General features: G+C 37.8%; 1 protein-coding gene across 2 annotated transcripts; it reads right to left on the bottom strand.

The window, feature by feature from the left end:
- Nucleotides 1-962: 962 nt before the first annotated feature.
- Nucleotides 963-22769, bottom strand: LOC121513068 (zinc transporter ZIP1-like). 2 transcript variants are annotated; one of them, XM_041792568.1, is made up of 4 exons: nt 22619-22769; nt 14327-14617; nt 14107-14237; nt 963-2528 (listed from the first exon to the last, which is right to left on the bottom strand). In XM_041792568.1, exons 2-4 carry the CDS (start codon nt 14505-14507, stop codon nt 1848-1850), a joined length of 993 nt encoding a protein of 330 aa, XP_041648502.1. In that variant the 5' UTR covers nt 14508-14617; nt 22619-22769; the 3' UTR covers nt 963-1847. The 2 variants fall into 2 exon arrangements, with proteins under 2 accessions (XP_041648502.1, XP_041648500.1); XM_041792566.1 differs by lacking the exon at nt 22619-22769 and adding an exon at nt 19326-19487.

Raw genomic sequence — 22769 nt, 5'->3', positions numbered from 1 at the left:
GGCTGGTGGAGGCGGACTCTGGGATGTGGAGGCCGCCGTGTTTGGGTCTGGGTCGCTCATCTGTTAAATAAATGTTGTTCCCGTGCAGGACGGCCCGTTTCATCCTCTCAGCTGCACAGTCAAAGGAGGGTCATTTTTGGCTTCTAAAATAATAAAAATCATTCATAGTAGACGGAGATATGGCAGCATATAATAGCCACTCCAAAAACATTTCAAAATAATAAATCCTTTTTGAATTTTTCAGAAAAAAAAAAAAAAAAATGTTGAACTTATAAAGTCGTAAATTTACAGGCAAACACAATTTCTTACTTTAAAAAGTTTATATTTCCAAAGGAAAAAGAGTATTTTCTAACAAAGTCAAAATTTAAAACTTTTCAACTTGGAAATGTAAAGTTTGTAAGGTTATATAATATATATATAAAATCCTAAATGATGATGGTGGTGATGATGATGGTGGGATTATTCTAGACTAAAATCACTAAAGGATTTTCTTCACGATCAGTCTCAGTAAAACGTTTGATTAGACTCTAAACTGCAGGAAACGGCTTCATCTGGTCGGATTTTCAACTTTATCATCTAAAACTAAAATTAAGTTTTAAACCTGAAATATAAGGGTTTATTTCTTAAAATGTAAACCGTATTGAACTCTAAAATTTAGAGTCTTTTGCCTACATTTTCATGTTGCACTAGGGTGCAGGGGTTAGCACTAACATGTGCAGAGTTTGCATGTTCTCTCCGTACATGCGTGAGTTCTCCCTGACTACCAAAAACATGCCTGTTAGCGACTCTAAATTGCCCGTAGGAGTGAGCATGGACCCTCCTGGTTGTTTGTCTCTGAATGTCTGACTGGTGACCAGTCCAAGGTCGCCTCCCTGTGGAGGTCTTCCAGGCACGTTCAACTGGAAGGAGACCCCGGGGGTAGACCCAGAACTTGCTGCAGGGATTATATATCTCATCTGGCCTGGGAACGCCTGGGAATCTCCCAGGAGGAGCTGGAAAATGTTGCTGAGGGAGAGATGTCTGGGTTGACTTGCTTAGCCTGCTGACCCCGGATAAGTGGAAGAAAATGGATGGATGGATTTATTGTTCATGTTTGAGGAGGAACTCAAACTTAATCACATATGAAATTGCAATTGCAATGTTGGGGAAAAAAATCTCAATCAGATTATTTTCCCTGCCGTTTAGCCCTGGAAATCGTACTGGATGAGGACGTTTCCTCGGCCAAGTCCTGCAGCTGAACGACTAATAAAACTAAACTTTTTACTGGGGCTGATCAGTAAAAACACGCCTCTGTTTTCAGTTTGGTTTCTTGTAAATTTAAGACTTTCTCACGTCGGTAATTTACAGCTTTACAAACCTGAAATTTTCAAGTTTTTAAAGTCAACATTTATAAATTTTAAACTTGATCATTTTAAGTTTATTATCTCGTAAATTATCGACTCTTAAAACCAAAAAATCCTGACTTTGGTTTGTTGTAAATTTAGCACTTTTAACTTAAAAATCTAGAGATTATTTCTACAAAATATCAAGTTGTTTTATTTCTTAAAGTGGCACTTATATGCCGTCATAGAGGTCAAATGTCAGAGCTGGGAATGACATTAAAACTGAGATGAACCTGTTGCAGGTTTCTAGTGGATACTTCTGAGTAAGAGGTCTTCCATCTTTGAATTTCCATCTTCCAGCATCACCAGAACGCTCCACTAGAGCTCCACGTCACCATGTTTGTGTTTTAGAAAATATTTGTGTTTTTTTCCCAAATGTCAGAATTAAACTCTGGGGTCCTTTCTCTGATAAACAGCATCAGATCTTCATGCCTGTACATTCCTCTAAAGTTTGTGTTTCCATGGCTACAGCTTGATGAAAAGTACCCCGGTGACCACAGCGAAGCCCACCAGCAGCATGGCGACCTTGAGGATGCGGTTCTTGGAGGAGCTGAGCTCGTGTGGCAGGATCTCCATGAAGGTGATGTAGAGGAATGTTCCCCCGGCCAGCCCCTCTAGCGTGCAGCGGGCCAGCTGGTGCTGCGCGGATGTCCGCGTCTCCGTGAGCCCGATGCCCACGCCGATGCCCAGCGGGGACATGGCGGCGAACAGCAGCAGACAGCCGACGACCACGGAGCGCCGCAGCCGGCTCTGACACAGCTTGAAGGACAGGCTGAAGGAGATGATGCTCTTGTGGATCATCAGAGCCAGGCAGATCTCTAACACCTGCTTCCCCTCCTCCACCAGGCCCACTGCCAGACCCTCGAACACAGAGTGCAGCGACAGAGAGAAGACCAGGATGAAGGCTCGCAGGGCCGACTGGGAGTTAAAGTCCAAGTGGAAGTGGCCGCCGTCGGACTCCTCTGATCCACGGCGGGGGTGGGAGTGGTGATGACCGTTGGCCTGGACGCTGGAGTTGACCAGCAAAGCCCGACGCTCCTCGGAGGCTGCCGATGATTGGTCCTTGAAAGTGAGGACAATCTGCTCCAGGACGAGCACCAGGAAGAAACCCATGGCCATGATGAACTCCGGCAGAGGAAACTGGAGCTGAAACCAGAGGAGAATTCAGATTAAACCACAGCTGATTTATGAGTTCATCTCTGAATTAGGCGGGTTTTCCTGAGGAGGTTTGGCTGGTATAGATACGTGGTGGTTTTACGACTCTCTGACTTCTAACTTGTAAATCTGCAAACGTTGGCATGCTGAGGTTTTTCTCTGTAAACACCGGACGACTGAAACGCTGACGAGAGGAAGCCAGAGGGTGTGGAGAGGATTCAGATCACAGATAAAGATGATGAAACCTCATAGACTTAAACACATGTATTACATAGCAATCTGAACATTACGGTGACTTAAAAACAGAAATATGCACGTGTTGTAGAGATAGAGAAAGACTCAAGGAGAGTATTCATGGAGCCGTAATCCAAGATTTTAGCAAAATGATACAATCTTTTTTATGCACTTGAAAATTTGGGGAGTAATTTTTCCAGAGATAAAAATATTGTCCTCAAAAACTGTCAAATGCACTCCTTATTTAATGTAATTATTACCAGCAGCTACCAGAGCTGGAGCAAAAACAATGCTGGAGAAAAACTTGAACCAAACCCATTATTTAGGCTGCAATCACATGACTGTCACACTGAAACAGCTGGCTGAGAAACAACAGAGCTGAGTGCCTTTTCATCATCTAATCAGGGATAAAACATTGGTTTAGATCAGTGTTATTAAACTCTGCTCAACCAAAGAGTCAGATTGTTGAAAAATACATTTGCAAGAGCCACAATCTAAGTGGTGAAAAGTGGCAATTAAAATAATTCAACGGTGGCAAAAGTGATCAAAAACAGAAATTAAGTGCCATTTAACTGCTAAAGGCAGCTTAAATGGGTGAGAAGTGGCAAAAAGGGGCAAAAGATTGCAAAACACAGGATTAAAGTGTCAAAAAGGGGAGAAAAGTGACGAAAAGAAGTGGAAAAATGGACTTTAAGCAGCAAACACTAGGAGAAAAATGGCAAAAAAGAGCTAAAAGCAGCAAACACTGGGAGAAAAGTGTCAAAAAAAGGCAGAATGTGGCAAAAATGGGTTGGATGTGACCCAAAATAAGTTAAAGATGGCAAAATGAAGATGGCAAACATTTGTCAAAAAGTGGCAAAAATGAGAAAAAAGGTAGGAAAATGGAAATTAAGTGGCATTTAACTGCAAAAAGAAGCTTAAATGGGCAAGAAGTGGCAAAAATAGGCAACAAAATTGCAAAATGCAGGATAAAAGTGTCAAAAAGGGGAGAAAAGTGACAAAAACAAGCGGCAAAAATGGGCTTAAAGCAGCAACACTGAGAGAAAAGTGGAAAAAAGGGTGACAAGTTGGAAAAAATGATTACAGTGGCAAAAACGGTCCACAAGTTGCAAAACCATGGCAAAAAATGACTGAAAAGTGACTAAAATGAGCAAAAATCTGCAAAATGGTGGGAAAATGGGCAAAAACCATCAGGGAGTAGCAAAACAGGAAATAGGTGGCATTTAATTACTAAAGGCAGCTTAAATGGGCGAAAAGTGCAAATAAAAAAGCAGAAAAAAAGTGGCAAAAAATTGCGAAAAGCAGGATAACAGCGCCTACCTGTGTGCAGACTAAGGCTGAACGATTTTGGAAAATAATTGCATTTTTTTCCCCCAAATATTGCGATTTGATATGCGATTATTCCTTAACTTAAAGAAGGGCTGAAAAACTCTTTAAAAATATCTAATTCTGATTATTTCGACTCGTATTGCAGATCAGATATGAATTGTTGCACTGAAGAGTTTTTGTCATTCTCATATTTAATAAGAAAAAAGTAACAAAATGAAGGTAGAATTTTTTTATGGACTATTCTAAAAAAATGGCACTTGAATGATTGCATATGTCATGTATAACATCTCTGCTGCAAAAAAAAGTTTAAAGCTGCTATTCTGAGACAAATTTCAGGCCAAAGAAATATCACTCCCTCTGTGATGTTAAAATTGCGTCAGGCCGTATTGTGATTTAGTCTAATTTTGGATTAATTGCCCCACCCTAGTGAGGGTGTTGGAAAAGGCTACAATAAAACTCTAATCACAGCTGGACAGTGAAAATGAACTGAGTGTCAGTCTCACACCATTAGCACCAAATAAGACCACAGTTTTCACTGAAATGATTGCAGGACTGTTTTTATTTTCAGGGAATTGTTTGTTTTCAGAGAAGATTTTTAAAATTTAAATTTTCAGGTTAACAGTGTGTTTGTCGTATATTTTCATGTATTTTTACGTGGATCTGTACGATGAAAGGGTAGGGGGGCCTGAAACTATTTTCATCTGCCAAACGGGGGCCCGATAGGAAAAGCTGGATACCAAAGATTTAGAGTTAAATAAAAACACTTTTTAGAGAAAAAATAACTTTAGAGAAAGACTAAATTTTACTTTGTAAAAATCAAATTAACTTTGGTTTATTTAGTGTGTGTGAAATATTTGGACAGAGGAATTCTACTCAGTTTCATGTTTTATGATTATTTCTATGTCTATGCTTTTTATCTGCTTAAAGCTAAAAAAAAATCAAAGTAACTAAATAAAAAAGTGTTACATTACTAGATTTATAAGCCAAACATTTATGAAATAAAGTTCATTTTACATCTAATTAATTCATACATCTATTACAACATTAAAATTCATTCTATTACATTAAATTAATTTTTCTTTAGGACAAAATTCAAAATTTGAAACATGAAAGTGAAACATTTGCAAGAATAAAACTGTAATCTAATAAGATTGAAGTCAAACATTTCTGAGATTGAGGTCATAAATCTATCAGATTAAAATCTTAAATTTAATTTATAAGATTTAGAATTCATTGGAACAAAGCGATACATTTTTTTAGAACAAAACCATAAATTTATGACAGAAAGTCTTAAATTCAGACTTAAACCCATATATTTAGGACTTCTTAGAAATCGTATGAATTTACATGATTAAAAAAATAAGTTTTTAACTTCATTAAAGAACCGCTTCATTGCCTCTAAGTTTCTTAAATGAATCCTTAAAATTTACAACTTTTTGAAAAATATTTCTGAGTTTAATTTAGTAAACCTCTTAAAAAAATTCACAACCTTATTTAACCCTTTAAAGCCTGAAATCAAATTATAGCCAGAAAATTCTCATTTTTTGGAGCTGAAATGTTTATTTCACTCTCTACTGAAATCCAAATTATCCTAATTTCAATAAAATTTAACAAATATATTTTTTGTATCTCATTTGGTACATTAGGTGTTTGTGGTAACTGATAAGCCACTTGAGGGCGTTTTTTTCATTTCTCAGATTGTTTTCAGAAGTTCTTTTTCAGTCATTTATGATCATATTGATTAGATAGAGGTATCATTAAAGTATGTATCAAATATGGGGGTTAAATTATATTTATGAGATTTAGAAATAACTGGATAAAAGGAATGCATTTTTTAGAATAAAGTCATTAATCTATGAGACTAAAACCATAAATCTATGACATAAGATGAGAGGAGAAGAAGACTTCTTAGAAATCGTATGAATTTACATGATTAAAAATTTTAGTTTTTAATCTCATTAAAGAATCACTTCATTGCCTCTAAGTTTCTTAAAATTAATCTTTAAAATCAACAACTTTTTAAAAAAATATTTATGAGTTTAATTTCGTAAAAATACCTCTTAAAATAAATTCACAACCTCATTTACTCTCAAAATATTAGGGATTTTTTTTCAGAGTGTCTGGATTCTCCAGTTTGAACTGTTTTATTTGAAATCCATTTTTTTTTTAAGATTTTTTGTAAGATATAAAAAAAGGATATTCAGCATTAGAGGTGTCCCTGGTTTTAACCCATTAAAGCAGAAAACACAAATTATAGCCAGAAAATTTTCTGGAAGTGAAATATTTATTCAACTTTCTAATGAAATAAAAAAAAAATCTAAATTTCAATAAAATTTAACAAATATATTTTTGTATCTCATTTTATACATTAGATGTTTTAAGTAACTGATAATCCTTTTGAGGGCATTTTTATCATTTATCAGATTGTTTTCAGAGGTTTTTCTGAGTAATTTATTGATCATATTGATTAGATAGAGGTATCATAAAAGTATTTATCAAATATGATACAACAGGCTTTAAGGGGTTAAAGTCAAAATCTTAGTGTTTGGATTCTCCCGTTTAAACTGTTTTATTTTAAATGTTTATAAAGATTTTTAGTAAGATATAAAAAGGATGTTCAGCATTAAGGGGTCCATAATAACACCCTGGTTTTAAAAGAATAAGAACTGCTGATCAGATCATGAAGCTGGTCTAGGGGATTGCATCATTATTAACTATTTAAAAGTGACCATAAAGGACCTAAAAACACAGCCTAATATATAAGCTTAGCCTTCAAAATAAAAGCCCAGTAAAACTGAATTTATAATCAGCTGAAACAAAGGAGAGCTGGAGGGCAGGAACAGAAGTGTGGGGAGAGACTCGTGTCTGTTAGCACAGCGTTTAACTTCTGCCTGTTGGAGCAGCTGGAGGTTAACTCAGTGTATTGGAGGGGGAGGAGAGCGATTCCCGTTAAACACCCCCGTCCTACACACCAGGTTTCCCAGCAGCCTCTTGTTTTTTTAGCTCTGACCTTCAGCTGCCCTCCTGAAAGAACGGTTTGAAGTGTTTTTTTCATTCAAATTCAACAAGATGCCAAACTTCAGCCAAACTCTCAGAGGCATGGAGACACTACACAGAAGTCTGGGAAATTTAGTGCATGTTCCCATGATGCACTGAGGATAAACCATGACGACTTCAGTGACCTTCTGACTTATTCACATCTCCATTAAAGCAGAGTGAAAAATCAACGTTCCTGAGACAAAATGTGGTGTTTGCAGAGCTCAGATATGATAAGAAGTGGAGACAGAACCCAGACGTTCCTCTAGCGCCATCATGAGGAGGATATTTATGGTTTACAGGAAGTTTGAAGATCTTTTAGAGGAAGAGAAAGACACCCTTTGTAAAACCAAAACCAAAAGTTACATAACTCTCCAAAACCACCAGAAAGAGAGGACAAAAACAATCATTTTAACGGGGATTCTTCAGCCACATTAGACGCTATGTTGATCCAAACTAACTATCCCAAACACTTCCTGTACGCACCACAGAGACAAAACTGTAATGTCTAACTGCTAATATGTGGAAAGGGGTTTAAAGAAAAGACAAACAGCCTTTATTTTAGTTTAGAGAATAAAGGGGCCGCCTACATCTGTCGGTTTGTGATCATCGAGGCAGCAGCAGACCCAGACTAGACCCAGACTCCTGTATCCTGGCAGGTTAATTCTGGTTTTATCAATGCAGTCTAGTAGTGTTAAAGATGTTTAAGGTAAAAAAATAATCATCTCACTGCTATTTAAAAGGCTTTAACTCCGCAGAAATACTTCTGAGCCTGTAATTGACCAACTCGGTGGATTTGGTGACATAACACACCAGATAGGCTGTTTCACATGAGATTTATTCCATAAATCTGTGGTACTCAACGTGTGACTCTGGAGCCACATGTGGCTCTTTTGTGATGATTTGTGGCTCTTTTATGTTGTAACTACAAATATTATTCCTCCAGAAAACCTTGCAAAAGACAAACTTTTTACCTTTTGTCACCATTTTTTGCCACTTCTCATCCATTTCAGCTACATTTTGGCATTATATACCACTTTTCCCTACTTTCTGCCACCTTTTTTGCAACTTGTTACCCATTTTTTCCCACTTTTATCCCATTTTTTCCCTTTTTCACTAATTTTCTCCCCATTTCACGACTTAATCTACCTTTTGTCATTAAATACCTCTTTCTTCCTTGTTTTTGCCCATTTTAGCCACTTCCTTTTGGCAATTTGAAACCATTTCTGCCCTTTATCACCATTTTTTCACCTTTTTAAGCTACCTTTTGCAATTAAATACCACTTTTTTCTACTTTCTTGCCAATTTTTTGCCACTTTTTTTTTCCAATTTTTGCCACTTCTATCCCATTTTTTCCCCCCTTTTCAGCAATTTTCTCCCCATTTCACCCATTTAATCTACCTTTTGCCATTAAATACCATTTTTTTCTTCTACTTTTTTCCAATTTTTGCCACTTTTTTCCCATTTTTGCCCATTTCAGCTACATTTTGGCATTAAATACCACTTTTCCCTACTTTCTGCCACCTTTTTTGCAACTTGTTACCCATTTTTTGCCACTTTTATCCCATTTGTTGCCCTTTGACACCAATTTTCTCCCCATTTCACCATTTAATCTACCTTTTGTCATTAAACACCTCTTTCTTCCTTGTTTTTGCCCATTTTAGCCACTTCTTTTTGGCAATTTAAAACCATTTCTGCCCTTTATCACCACTTTTTGCCCATGTAAGCTACCTTTGCTATTAAATACCACTTTTTTCTACTTTCTTGCCAATTTTTTGCCACTTTTTTTTTTTCCAATTTTTGCCACTTCTATCCCATTTTTTCCCCCTTTTCAGCAATTTTCTCCCCATTTCACCCATTTAATCTACCTTTTGCCATTAAATACCACTTTCTTAATTGTTTGTGCCCATTTTAGCCACTTCTTTTTGGCAATTTTATACCATTTCTGCCTTTTTCACCATTTTTTTTTGCCACTTTTCACCACTTAAAATGTGGCTCTTGCCATGGTATTTTCAACAATTTAATAATAATAATAATAATAACAATAATAATAATAATAATAATAATATCTGGAATTTATATAGCACCTTTCAAGAAACTCAAGGACACTGTACAGGAGCACATAGACATGGACAAACTATGTGAGGGGTAGGATGAGTGTAAGGGGTGGTTTAGTGAAGACTGTAGGCTGTGGTGAACAGGTGGTGCTTGAGACGTTTTTTGAAAATGTCAAGAGATTGAGCTCTACGGATGTCTGCAGGAAGAGTGTTCTAGAGGGTGGGAGCTGCAGCACTGAAGGCTCTGTCTCCATAGGTTCAGAGTTTGGTTTTGGGCATGAAGAACAGCATCCGGGGATGGTTTTGCTGGTCACTGATGAGGGATGAGTAGTAGCTGGACTTTGCTCTGGAGAGAGCTTCTTTGTAGGAGCGCACATGCTCTTTATAGGCCTCCAGATGGACGGTGAGGCCAGATTTTTTAGAGAGTCTCTCCAGCTGCCAGCCAGAAGCCTTCATGGAGCGGAGTTCAGCAGTGTACCAGGGGGCTGGGTGGGTAAAGGAGACTGAGCGACTCTTCAGAGGGGCGAGAGAATCCAGGCTGAGGGATAGTGCTGTATTGTAGTGATTCGCCAGGGCATCAACTGTGGTTATAGGGTGTGTAGTGGTCAGGTTGGTAGCTAACACGTTCATGAGGGCTGGGATGCTTATTGACTTGAGGTTACGGAAAGTGATGTTGCGTTTTGTAAGCTGTCTGGGGAGGGGGGTGGGGACAGAGAAGAAAACAGCATGGTGATCTGAGATGGCTAGGTCCAGGCATTGTGGAATGAATGGGGTGAGACCAGTGGAGCACACAAGATCCAGTGTGTGACCTCTGGAGTGGGTGGGTCCTTGGACATGCTGTGTGATGTTGAAGCAGTCCAGTAGTGATAGAAATTCAGAGGTGAGTGTGCAGCTGGTGGAGTCAACGTGGATATTGAAGTCTCCAAGGAGAAGTATGGAAGAAGACCTGGAGCAGACAGAGGTGAGGAGCTCAGACAGGTCAGACAGGAAGGTGGTAGTTGCTTTGGGAGGCCGGTAGATGAGGACGATCTGAGGCGAAGCTGATCCAGTGAGAGAGATGATTAGACACTCGAGAGCTGAGGTGCTGGGTGCTGGTAGCTCCTTAACCTGGAAATCTTCTCTATAGATCACGGCCAGCCCCCCACCGCGACCAGTGGTGCGAGGTTTTTGGATATACACATAGCCAGGTGGGGTTGCTTGATTTAGTGTGAAGTAGTTGTTTGGGCTTTGCCAGGTTTCAGTCAGACATAAGAAGTCTACTCTCCCGTCTGTGATGATGTCATGGAGGAGGTTGGCTTTATTGTTTATGGACCGGGCATTTTGCAACATAAATGTCATGGAAATGTTTGAAGATGATAAGCAGAAGGGAGTGGGAGGGACGTTGGTGCATCTGAGAGGTCTCAGGTTACTGAGCTGCATGTGTGGTTTGTTGTGATGACGTCGTCGAGAGTGGGCAGGGCGCCGGTCTGACTGGACTGTGGGGAAGGCATGGCTGGAGTAAACAAACTTATGTTTCTGTGCTCTGTGGATATAATGAGGGCAACGCAGAAGGCCAAGGGATTTAATGTCTGTAAGACAGGTTGGAGTGGAGAAAGAGATGAGGTTGAGAAGCTGCTGGGGCGAGTATTTGAAGAGCACCAAGTTAGCTGCGCGAGGAAGCAGTGGGAGCAGGCTGCTGCTAGCTAGCCGCTAGCCCACAGAGGCTAACAGCTGATCGGCGGCTACGAGCTAACAGCTAATCCAGCGTCTAGCCGGGAAATCTTGATGGAAGAATTACAGGTGGTCAAGAGAGAATGCTCAAGATTCGAAGGGGAAAAGCACAGTCGGAGCTCCGGTGGGACACTTGCTGAGACAGGGGGCTAGAGGTTAGCCGGAGGACGATAATAGCTGTGGGGTGGTGAGTACTTCCGCTGACGACAACACAAGGTTCGTTGTAACAAAGTTAGAGCTAACTGATATCAATCAGCGCTCGACTGGATGGTGTAGCAACAGCAGAGGAACAGCAGAACTACAAGAAATAATCGATGTTAAGCGAAAGCAGACAGTTTTCTTAGGATTGTGAAGCGGCGACAAACACGCCAGCGTCCTCACACATCCGGCGCAGGCTCTTTGATTGAGTGGGGTTTAGTAACACTGTCATAGACACTGTTGGAAAAGGGAAGAACCTTTCAAAATAAAACTTTGAGGGTGACTAGTGAACATCACATTCTAGCCTCGCTAGTTTACAGTAGAATGCAAAACTAATAGTTTTACATGTGTAACCTCCCTAACTATTAATAATGTCCTGTGGTACGCCTCTTTGTGTTAACTTAGTCTACAACACCCTTTCTCAACCATGGCACCCTAAGGTGCACTCTGCTATCATCAGGGGTGCCTTCAAAATGCTCACACTACAACCAAGAATGATCAATTATATGCAGAAGATTAGTAATCAGTTCACAAGTAATCAAACTCTTCTCATTCGTCCCTTTCCTGAAATCTCTTAGCCACTGGTGTCAACAAATGAAAGGCTTACAGTGCAGGGTTTTTATTTTCAATTCAGCTGGTGTGCATTAGAGCTTCAACGTGTGTTTTTAAGGTCTACATGACCATTTTGTGAAGAAAAAAAACTGCATTTTTATTGTTTTTAGTGTTTTTGAATTTTATCCTATCATTTCTATTACAGCACAAAGGATGCACAGAGCCTATTAAAAGTATTCAATTTGGCCCATTTTTGACAAAAAAAACCCAAAACTCTTTAATGTCAAAGTGAAAACATATTTCTATAATATCAAATAAATACAAATCTGCAATATAAAAAATGACTGCAAATATTCACTCCCTTTTAAGTGACTGAGCTAACCCAACAGAGGTCCAGATAGTTGGTGCTAGTAGTCTCACAGTTAGTGAAATGAGGATCACCTGAGGTCAGTGAATGTGTCTCAGTGATTGGAGTATAAAGACACCTGGGAGCACAGACCACACACCATGGGAGACTGGCAAAGAGAAAAAGACTGCTGAAGAAAACTCAGATTCAATCTGGACTAGAGTTCACCAGAAGGCATGTGGGAGACTCCATGCTGAAGAGGAATAAAGGTCTTTGGTCTGATGAGACCAGAATGGAGCTTTTAGACCACACAATGCACATCACCACAAACACACCATCCCCACTGTGGAGCACGGTGGTGGCAGCATCATGCTGTGGGGATGCTTCTCAGCAGCCAGTCCTGTAAGGCTTGTAAAGGTAGAGGGTAAAATTTTAGAGTCCAGATTGTTGAGCTGTGACTGCAGCCAAAGGTGACTCTACTAAATACTGACTAGAAGGGGGGAATATTTCTGCAGTCACTGATTTAATTGGCATTTCTAACAGAAATCTGTTTTCACTTTGACATTAAAGAGATTTTTTTTATGTCTAAAAGCTAAATTATATTAACCATGACTGAGTTATAAAATTAAATAAAAGGGTCACACATCCTCGGGGGCGAAAACTTTTAAAGACACTGTATGTCCACTAAGAGATTCTGCACATTTCTGTCTTTTTCTTTAAGTTTATATTGCGTTCTTTGCTCTGTAATAAACTATGAAAGGTGTGTCATAGATAAAGCTGAGTAGATCTTTGTAGGTTTGCATTGGCTTTAATAAAAAGAGATACTCCTGTCTGAAATCATCAATCTAGAGCAGTGTTACTCAACCCTGCTCAACAAAAGAGCCAAACTGTTGAAAAAAACCTTCGTAAGAGCCACAATCTAAGAGGTGAAAAGTGGCAAAACCAGCTTAAAGTAGCAATAACAATGAGTTGAAGGTGGCAAAAATGGTTCAAAAGCAACAAAAATGGGTAGCAAACAGGTCAGAAGGTAGCAAAAATGGGGGAGAAGTGACAAAAAATGAGTTACAGGTAGCAAAAAATGGTCCAAAAGTGGCAAAAAGTGACAAAAAAATGAGTGAAAAGTGGCAAAAATGGGCAAAAAATAGGAAACAAGTGGTATTTAATGGTAAAAGCTAGCTTAATTGGGCAAAAAGTGGGAAAAAATAGTGAAAAAGGGGCAAAAATTGGATAAGAGTGGTAAAAACTAGGAAAAAGTGGCAAAAATTGGTTGCAAATTGGCCAAAAAAATAGGAAAAAAGGGATGTTTAGTAGCAAAAGATAGCTTTAATGGGTGCAAAGGGCAAAAATGGGATAAAAGTGGCAAAAAGAACTGGCAAATTGGGCAAAAACTAGGAAAATGTGGTTTTTAATGACAAAAGGAAAATTAATTGGGTTAAGGTGGAAGAAAAAAATTGTGAAAAAAGGCAAAATTGGATAAGAGTGGCAAAAAAATGGTTAACAAGTTGCAACAAAAGTGGCGAAAATTGGGAAAAAGTAGGGAAAAGGTGGTATTTAATAGCAATACGTAGTGTAAATTGGCAAAAAATGAGATTCAAGTGGCAAAAATGGGGAAAAAGATGGCAAAAGTGGGCAAAAATGTAGGAAAAAAGTTGTATCTAATGGCAAAAGGTAGCTTAAATTGGGCAAAAATGGGATAAAAGTGGCAAAAATTGGAATAAAAGTCTCAAAAATGGGCAAAAAGGTAGGAAAAGGGGTATTTAATGGCAAAAGGTAGCTTAAATGAATGAAAAGTGGAAAAAGACATTTTGAAAAAGGGCAAAAAAGTTTCCCTTTTTTAAAGGTTTTCTGTTGGAATAATATTTAAAATTAAGACATTAAAGAGCCACACGTTGACGAGTATCATTGCTCTAGAGGGAGTTTTCTGTTTCATTGACCTTGTGAGTCAAAGTTAAATATTTATAAATGTGACGTTTTATTTCCTCTCTTGTTAATCTTTCTCTCAGTCCGGCGTTGTGTCTGTTTATTGATGTGGCGGCCCACGTGTCTCTGATTCTGTCTACACATTGACAACCCTGATGCTCAAACATGCTGTCTCCTGTGATCTTACGGTGATCCCGGCGTTGGTGAAGGCCTGGTTGATGCTCTCCAGGTAGTCTGGCAGCAGGTCGAGGAGGCACGTGGCCAAAAACACTCCACCGGCAAAACAGCTGATGAGACTGAGAAGCTTACGCCGCAATTCTACAAAAACACAGATCCAGCATGAATGTCGACACCTAGAGGTTAAGATTGGGGTGAAATAGAGCTTAAACTTGTATGAAGTTTCTCACCAGGGTCCACGCTGCAGCGGCCGGCTCCTCGGACGATGCAGAGCGGCGTGAAGCCAAACAGCAGAGTGACAGACAGCAGCACTGCCAGTGCTCCCAGTTTGATCTCCAGAGCGGGGACGGCGGCCGGGTTGGCCTGCAGCACGGCCGTTTCCCTCACAGGAGCGAGGAGAGCGGGGGACATCTTCAGTCTGGTTTATTTTCAGCTCCTCCGTCACTTCTGGTAGCAGCAGCGGGGGAGACGAGGAGGAGGAGGAAATCTTAAACAGCCATGGAGTCACAGGAGACGAGAGGCTGTCAGGAACAGGAAAACAAAGTTTAGTTGTTCTGTCCTGTAGCCTTCATGGTCTCAATTACTAGTTTCAAGTCTCCTTTAGCCCAGTGTGATGTTCACATAGCAAACGATGATCCATTTAGAGTCAAAAACGATTCATCAATTAAACAATAGCCACTATATTGTTTCCTAAAAGGTGGTAAAAGAATCAGCTCCCATCTCTCTGCAGACAGAATGAGGAGCATCATTGAAATTTGTGTTAAAAGGAATCAGAGTTATTTAAAGCAAAAAGGAAGATTAAAAAAGGGAAGAGAAATAGAGAAACAAGAGCATCCAGCAGCACATCAGGCTCTGTTTTTAACTTCTGCAGCTACATTAAATACCAACAATCAGTCTAAAAAGCTTAGGACTATGTTGCTTGATACAGTCAGGAACTCTCTCATCCTACATTAAACTGTTTTATTGCAAAAATACATCTACAGCTTTACCTGCAGGAGAAGGCTCTGCAAAGATGCTCCCGGGTTAGACAAGAAGCTGCTTTGACTTTTCAGGGAGTGCATGGATAAAAAAACCCCATATGGATCATAACATTTATGATTGAACACAATAAAAGTTGTTCAAAAGCAATTAATCCGTAGCAGCATGAATCTGAATATGGTGCAACAAGCTCTATGCTATAAAGGAGGAGGCTGGGGTGGAGGAGGTGAAGCTTTAGTCTATAAAGGAGGAGGCTGGGGTGGAGGAGGTGAAGCTTTAGTCTATAAAGGAGGAGGCTGGGGTGGAGGAGGTGAAGCTTTATGCTAAAATATATAATATATATTTTAATATATATCAATTAATATTTGGTAGTTTTGAGCAGGTCTGAAGTTGTTAAACACATTTTTGCAAAAAAAAAAGTAGAAAAAAATATTGACGTATGGTGATTTAAAGGGGCTCTATGCAAGATTTTTATCAGTGTAGTGACACCGCTGGCCATTAGGTGAACTACAACAACATTGTGTTGCTCGTCCACGACGGCACACTCCTTGCTCATGAACGAGCCTCCGGTTTATCAGCTGATACACACGCAGACCAAGGTGATTAACCGGCATCGTGTATACAGAGGAGGTAAGTGAAGTAACACTTCAAAGTTCCACGAACTAAAAATGAAATGAATAAAGCATATTTGAACCTCTTGTGCGGACACGGCACAAAGGCTATTAAAAAAGGACGATATTTTCGCAACCATTTCTATGAATGAACAACTTAGCGACTTAGTGCAGCATTGACTAATTTAATTGTCTTTTTATGTGTGTAATGTGTGATGTGTATTGAATGTTTTAGAGTAGAAGCAACAGGGCTAACATTGCTTAGCTCTGATAACGGTGCCTTGACCACGGATATCAGATAGCTGACATTATGTGTTGAAGATATTTTACGAACTAAGTATCAAAACATAAACTCAGTAAGTTGAGTCCAGTGCCAGGAAGCAAGAAAAAGATGAAATATTATCCGGAAAACACTTAATGAGTAACGTGATATTCTCGTTGTTCGGATAGCATCTTTGTAAGTAAGCTAACGTGATGTAGCATATGGTTTATACAACATAAAACACACATTGTATTTCATGGCCCAGAGTGATGCTTTACCTTTTTAACAGAAAGACGGCCATCTCTCGATCGGTATTTATCCCGAGCGCCGAGCTAAGCTCCCTCTATTTCTCAAATGCTCCACCAATATTTATCCTCCATTTCCCGTTTTCGTGGAGTTTGTTTGGGTGTTTGGGCTGAGCTAGCCAGTCGTTTACTCGCAGAAGCAGCCTTCTCCATTCAACACGCCGTTGTCAGGTATAAACAGAACAACGGGATGCGCGCATTACGTAGTACCCGACGTCACTTCGGTTGAGATTTCGTGGAAAATTCGGCCCAAGTTCTTCACAGAGAAATGACTCCACAGGCTTATACAGGCAAGCAAGGAAGACATAACAAGCCTCATTCTTCACATCGGGATAAAGTGCGCACCATTATATACTCAAAAGTTGGAAGTTTTAAAGCAAAAATCTTACATAGGGCCCTTTAATGGCAATTTTTCATTTTTGCCTTGAAGGTTCCAGAGGGTAGTAAATTTGAGGAGGGCACAAGGGTTAATCTTGATGAGAAAAAAAAAATAGTGCACTTATTGTGTACCTTGATTAAACGCAATTATTGTGATTAATCTTGACAGCCCTATTTTAGACTTTAATGACGTACAATTAAACTGGAGATATGAGACGCCATCAGACGAGACTAGTGGTTCTCAACTGATCTGGCTTCAGGACCCACCAGTTTTCCAAAAATATTTCAACAACACATGTTTGGATAATTGAGTATGTTGCAGTTTGGAGCATGATTGGACCAAAACTCCTGATATAAAAAAAGAAAAGAGACAAAACTGACTAATTTTATACTCTCCTTCTCCATTATTATGTGTTCATTATTGCCAGTTTTCCAGAGAACTTGTGAAGCCATTTTATTATCATGGGAAAACTAGACTTTTACTGCAAGAAGAGTTGAAATATTGATCAGACATTTAAATTTACCTAATTTCACAGTAAAACAGGGTAAAATAAAAGGTGTTGATGCATGTCCAATAAGGACTTTAGAACTTTTGCCACCTTTCTTTTCCCAGACACCTAGTCGTGACCCACTGAAAACTGCTCCATGACCCTTTATTGGGTCCTGACCCACCAGTTGAGAACCACTGAACTAGACAACAGAATAAAGGAGAGAGAGAGAGAGAGGTGAGTTATAGAGAAAGACATGAAAACGAGGCTAAACAGTGAAACGTAACACTGCATAACCTGTGACTTTAAATGAGTGCTGTTATTTCTGTGAAAGGTGGAAAATATGGAAAGACATGAGTAACAACAACAATACCACCACTGCTAATAATAACAAGAGCGTTTTACATAATAATTTATGGAAAAATGCCCAGAGATGATAAATTCAAACAGTAAACACAAAATAATAAAAGAGCTTTAAGGTACACATTTCAAATTTTCCCTGATAAATCTGTGAATAAAGTAGGGCTGTCAACAGATGAACATTTTTTAATCATGATTAATCTCAGAATTTTTGTAGTTAATCTGGATTTATTACACTACTCAAGGCCCGGGGGCCAAATTCGGCCCATGCTACAGTTACACCCGGCCCGCAAGATTATTTCATAATCTTATTGTAAGTGGCCTAAAACATGAGGTGTGCAGATTTCCTCCAGTATATAAATGTAAACTTAACCTTGATGATATTGAATATCATAGTCTTAAAAATGTGAAAAAAGTAAAAATAACTAGAAAAAAAAATGTCGGAAAACAAATCAGTTTGTGTTTTCATTTCATACTTTTAATTTTGCATTGCACAATTACGACTTCAATCTATTATTTGGACTTTTATTTCATATACTGACAACTTTCAATTGACTATTTTGACTTTATCTAACAGTATGGCTTTTTCAATTTATAATTTTGACTTTATCTCATATTTTGACATTTTCTATTTTATTATTATGACTTTTATCTCAAATTCCGACTTTGTCAATTTATTAATCTCACTTTTTATCTCAAATTTTGACCTTTTCAATTCATCATTTTGATCATAATCTCAGATTTTGTCCTTTCAGGTGCACCATTTTTATTTTCAAGGCATATTTTTGCCTTATGAACACGATTGTGACTTTTTTAATATATTTGCCTTTGAAAAGCATTATTTTAACATCTAACTTTGTGTTTTGACCTTTTGAACAAATATGTTTGACTTTTTATCTCAGATTTTGAACTTTGAGGTTAACAGTTTAAATTTTGAGTAATATTTTTGCCTCATAAACATGGTTGTGACTTTCTTTTTTTATATATTTGCCTTTTTGAAAGCATTATTTTAACATCTAATTTTGTGTTTTGGCCTTTTGAACAAATAAATTTGACTTTTTATCTCAGATTTTGTCCTTTCAGGTGCACCATTTTTATTTTCAAGGCATATTTTTGCCTTATAAACATGATTGTGACTTTCTTTTATATATATATATATATATGCCTTTTAAAAGCATTATTTTAACATCTAATTTTGTGTTTTGACCTTTTGAACAAATATGTTTGACTTTTATCTCAGATTTTGAGTCTTTTAACTCATCATTTTGACTTTTAAATCTCAAAATCATTTATCAGAATTGGACCCCGTTTGGCCCTCAGTTTAGACCTTACTTCAGAATCCGGCCCATCTGTGAGTTTGACACCCCTGATATATAGATATTTAATCTAACTCAATATTAAACAGTAATAAGCCTTTACGTTAGTTCATTACACCTTTAATATTCCTGTATTAGATTAAGTTTAAACTAAAAGTCTGTGAGGGATTGACCCATATTTTGTAAGGAAATATAGAGAAAAACACCAGACTTTAGGTCTGAAATGTGTCTGTATTGATGGGAAACCAGATTAATTCATGAAAATCAACAAGAACAGAAGCAGAGAGGCCGATGTGACTGTAACAGCTGTCCTGTGTTTAAACTATAAAGAACAATAAAGTTAATTTAACCGTTTCCTCTGAACGGAAACTGAAAATATGATTAAAACCCGATCCATCATAACTATAATAAACCAAACTAATCCCGTCCATAAAGGACATCATGATCCATAGCACTAACATGTGACTCCGGATGGAAACTTTGATCTAACTCTACACATTTCCGTGTTTCAATTTCGCAATCGGATCGTACCTGAATCCGGATCCAGGTGATCCTCTCAGAAACGGGGTCCTTTTAAAATCAGAAAAGTATAAAACAATCCGGTTTGGTGTCTTTCCGTCTTAGCTCGCCGTTTTTTACATGTTCTCCGGGAAGAAAAGGTGACTCAGTTCCCATCAGCTGATCCCGCTTTATGATGGAGGAGCCGTCAATAGAAAAAACACTTAGAGGAGACTTCCGGTTTCAAAATAAAAGCTGACGTTGGACATTCAGGATTTAGTATGAAAAGAAACCATGCATGTCTCGCCTATTTACGACGGAGAATTAGCGCCACACGAAAAGAAAAAAAATAAAAGAATAAAAGAAATGATATTACGAGAAAAAAGTCGTAATATTACGAGAATGAAATATTACAAGAAAGAAAGTCTGCCGTTAAAATGAGCAATGTTGAGCATCTTGTGAAGCTATTCTTTAGTATCGGATTAATAAGGAAATACTTCATCCTTTGACACATCAGCATAAAATAATTATCAGAATCAGGACAATACTCTGTCGTAGATCCGCGGCAGACTGTCTTTCTTGTAATATTTTATTCTCATAATATTACAACTTTTTCTCATAATATAACGACTTTTTTCTCTTAATGTTACAACTTTTGTTTTTCTCATAATATAACGACTTTATTTTCGTAATATTACGACTTTTTTCCTCATAATATTACAACTTTTTCTCATATTACTTTATTTTCGTAATATTACGACTTTATTCTCGTAATATTACAACTTTTTTCTCGTAATATTACAACTATTTTCTGTTAACATTACGGCTTTTTCCTCGTAATATTACGATTTTTTTCTGGTAACATTACGGCTTTTTCTCATATTACTTTTTTTCTCGTAATATTAAGGCTTTATTCTCGTAATATTACGGCTTTATTCTCGTAATATTAAAATTTTTTTCTCATAATATTATTTTTCTCGTAATATTACGACTTTAGTTTCGTCATATTACGACTTTTTTCTCACGATATTACAACTTTTTTCTAGTTATATTATGACTTTATTCTCGTACTGTCAAAAAAGAAAATTTTTATTCTTTATTTTTTTCTCTTCGTGTGGCCCTAATACTCCGTCGTACCTAATAGATTAACACAAGTGTATTTGATTGTAGGAAGGAATCCACCTTATTTCAACCCCCATGATTCTTTGCATGAAATATGGCCGCAAATTCTGCTACGTTCTAAATGGGACTTTGCGTAGAAACGAGACGCTAAAAGTGATTATTAGAGCAATTTTTATACCAGAATATGTAAATTTAGACCGTTTCACCTCAAACGGGATAACGTTATAAGTTGTCCACCCTCTACTAAAGAGTACGAAGTGACAACATTACCTCAGATAACGTAGACAAACACATTTAGCTAACTTTATGAGCTTCATATTAGTATAGAGCAGTGTTACTCAACCCTGTTCAGCCAAAGAGCCAAACTGTTGAAAAATACCTCCACAAGAGCCACAATCTAAGTGGTAAAAGTGGCAAAATCCGCTTAAAGTAGCAATAAAAATAAGTTAAAGTTGGAAAAATGGTCCAAAAGGGACAGAGACATGGCAAAAAAATGGGAGAAAAGTGACTAAATGGGCAAAACAGGGGTAAGAGATAGAAAACAATTGGTATTTAATGGGCCAAAATGGTAAAAAGAGGTAAAATGGTATAAAAGTGGCTAAGAGAAGTTGCAAAAATTGGCAAAAAAGAAGAAATAAGTGGTATTTAATGGCAAAGCATAGTGAAATTGGTAAAACGGGGCAAAATGGTCCAAAATTGCCAAAAAGAAGTGGCAAAAAATGGGAGAAAAGTGACTAAATGGGCAAATAGCAGTCAAGAGTGGCAAAAAATGTGGAAACAAGTGGTATTTAATGAGAACAGGTAACTCAAATGGGCGAAAATTGGTGAAAAAGCTGTGAAAAGGGTAAAAAAATGAGAGAAAAGTTTCAAAAAGAAGTGGCAGAAATGGGAAATAAAGTCAGAAAAAAGTGTTTTTTATTGGCAAAGGTAGCTTAATTGGGTAAAAAGTAGCAAAAATGGTAAAAAAAAAAAGGGGGGGGGGGCAAAAATTGGACAAATATGACAATTAAGTTCGACAATGAAAGCCTTCTGTATAACTGGGAAAGAAACTGATTAATGTGATTGATTTCTTGGGTCAAAGTTTCCCTTTTCTGAGGTTTTCTGGGGAATAATATTTAAAATCAAGACATAAAAGAGCCACAAATAATTACAAAAGAGCCACACGTTGAGTATCACTGGGATAGAAAGAGACGATCAAGTTTTGATAAAGGAGTTTGGACACCACCTTCAGATACATTTCTAGTTTGTGGGGCTTCTGAAATGTTCATTTCACAAACTAATACCTCTTAAAATGTGGTAATTATATCCATAAAACGAAAACAATCCAAATGTTTTAACTTTGTCATATATTGGTACCATGAAGGAAGCAACTGGTACTGAGCATTACAGAAAATATTTCAAACTTTCAGTATATATTGATTTAACAAAAATGAAGCAGTATTTATAGCAGCAAATATTTATTTCAGAAGAACCTCTGCTGATGTTAAATCTTCCTGGTAAGCCCTTACTGTAAATCTAAATATGGGCGAAACTTCCAGTGCTAAAGTGGAAGTTAAATACATAATACAGCAGCTAACGATAGATGCTAACAAACTGTTGTTACGATAGGAATTCACATCGGATTTGTAAATATTCATATATTTTTGTAATCACATGTTCACATTGTTTGTATTGTAAGCTGTAACAATGTCAAATGGTTGTATTGTTATTTTCACATATTTTAATTTTATTAAGCTCGATGAACTCCAGTAGCTCCCAAAGTGGGGGTAAAGAACCCCAACAGGGTCTAAAGACACCAAAGTGGGGTTAGCATCCTTTCCAAAAAAACATTTCAGATCATACTAAGTACATTTTTCACATCTTTTAATATTGTCCCAACTGAATTGGAACTTGGGTTTTACATGTCTTATCACTTAAAGTTATTTCAGATATATATTTGATGAACAATTGGATAGGCCTATATCTGGAGGCCCCTTGGAGCCTCTGCCCCAGACTGTATTTTATTTTGATAACTAACAGGTTTCCTTCCATCCTGACTCATTATCATGTCAATGTCACCCCATCCTTGTGTAAAAGCTCTGGAGTCCAGAGAAGATAAAAAGCTGAGTTTATTTTACCTACTGCTTATGAACTGACAGTTAAAGCTTTTATTTTTGAGGGTTAAGCCTCTCACTTCCCGTGTTGTTGTGTCTGATTCTGTGTACCTTGACAAGGCCGAAGCCGGGAGGAGGATCCATCCAGCTGCTGTTCCTGGATCAGTTTTAAACTTTTGAGCTGTCAGAGGTCAAACAGAGCTTGTTGAAAACCTTCATTTCCAGCTTGTCAGCTGATGTTTTTATCTTTATGGTGGATGGT

This window comes from Cheilinus undulatus, linkage group 8, assembly GCF_018320785.1.
Source record: "Cheilinus undulatus linkage group 8, ASM1832078v1, whole genome shotgun sequence".
NCBI classification, from domain to species: Eukaryota; Metazoa; Chordata; class Actinopteri; order Labriformes; family Labridae; genus Cheilinus; species Cheilinus undulatus.
Note: the sequence above shows the minus strand (reverse complement) of the source record. Positions and strands in the feature narration are given on the sequence as shown.

Excerpts from the sequence above, each read along its gene's own strand:
- LOC121513068 (XM_041792568.1), bottom strand. The coding sequence starts at position 14,507 with ATGTCCCCCGCTCTCCTCGCTCCTGTGAGGGAAACGGCCGTGCTGCAG. Across the intron at positions 14,238-14,326 it reads CCGCTGCAGCGTGGACCCTG|AATTGCGGCGTAAGCTTCTC; the intron begins GTGAGAAACTTC and ends GTGTTTTTGTAG. Across the intron at positions 2,529-14,106 it reads TCACCAACGCCGGGATCACC|CTCCAGTTTCCTCTGCCGGA; the intron begins GTAAGATCACAG and ends CTCTGGTTTCAG.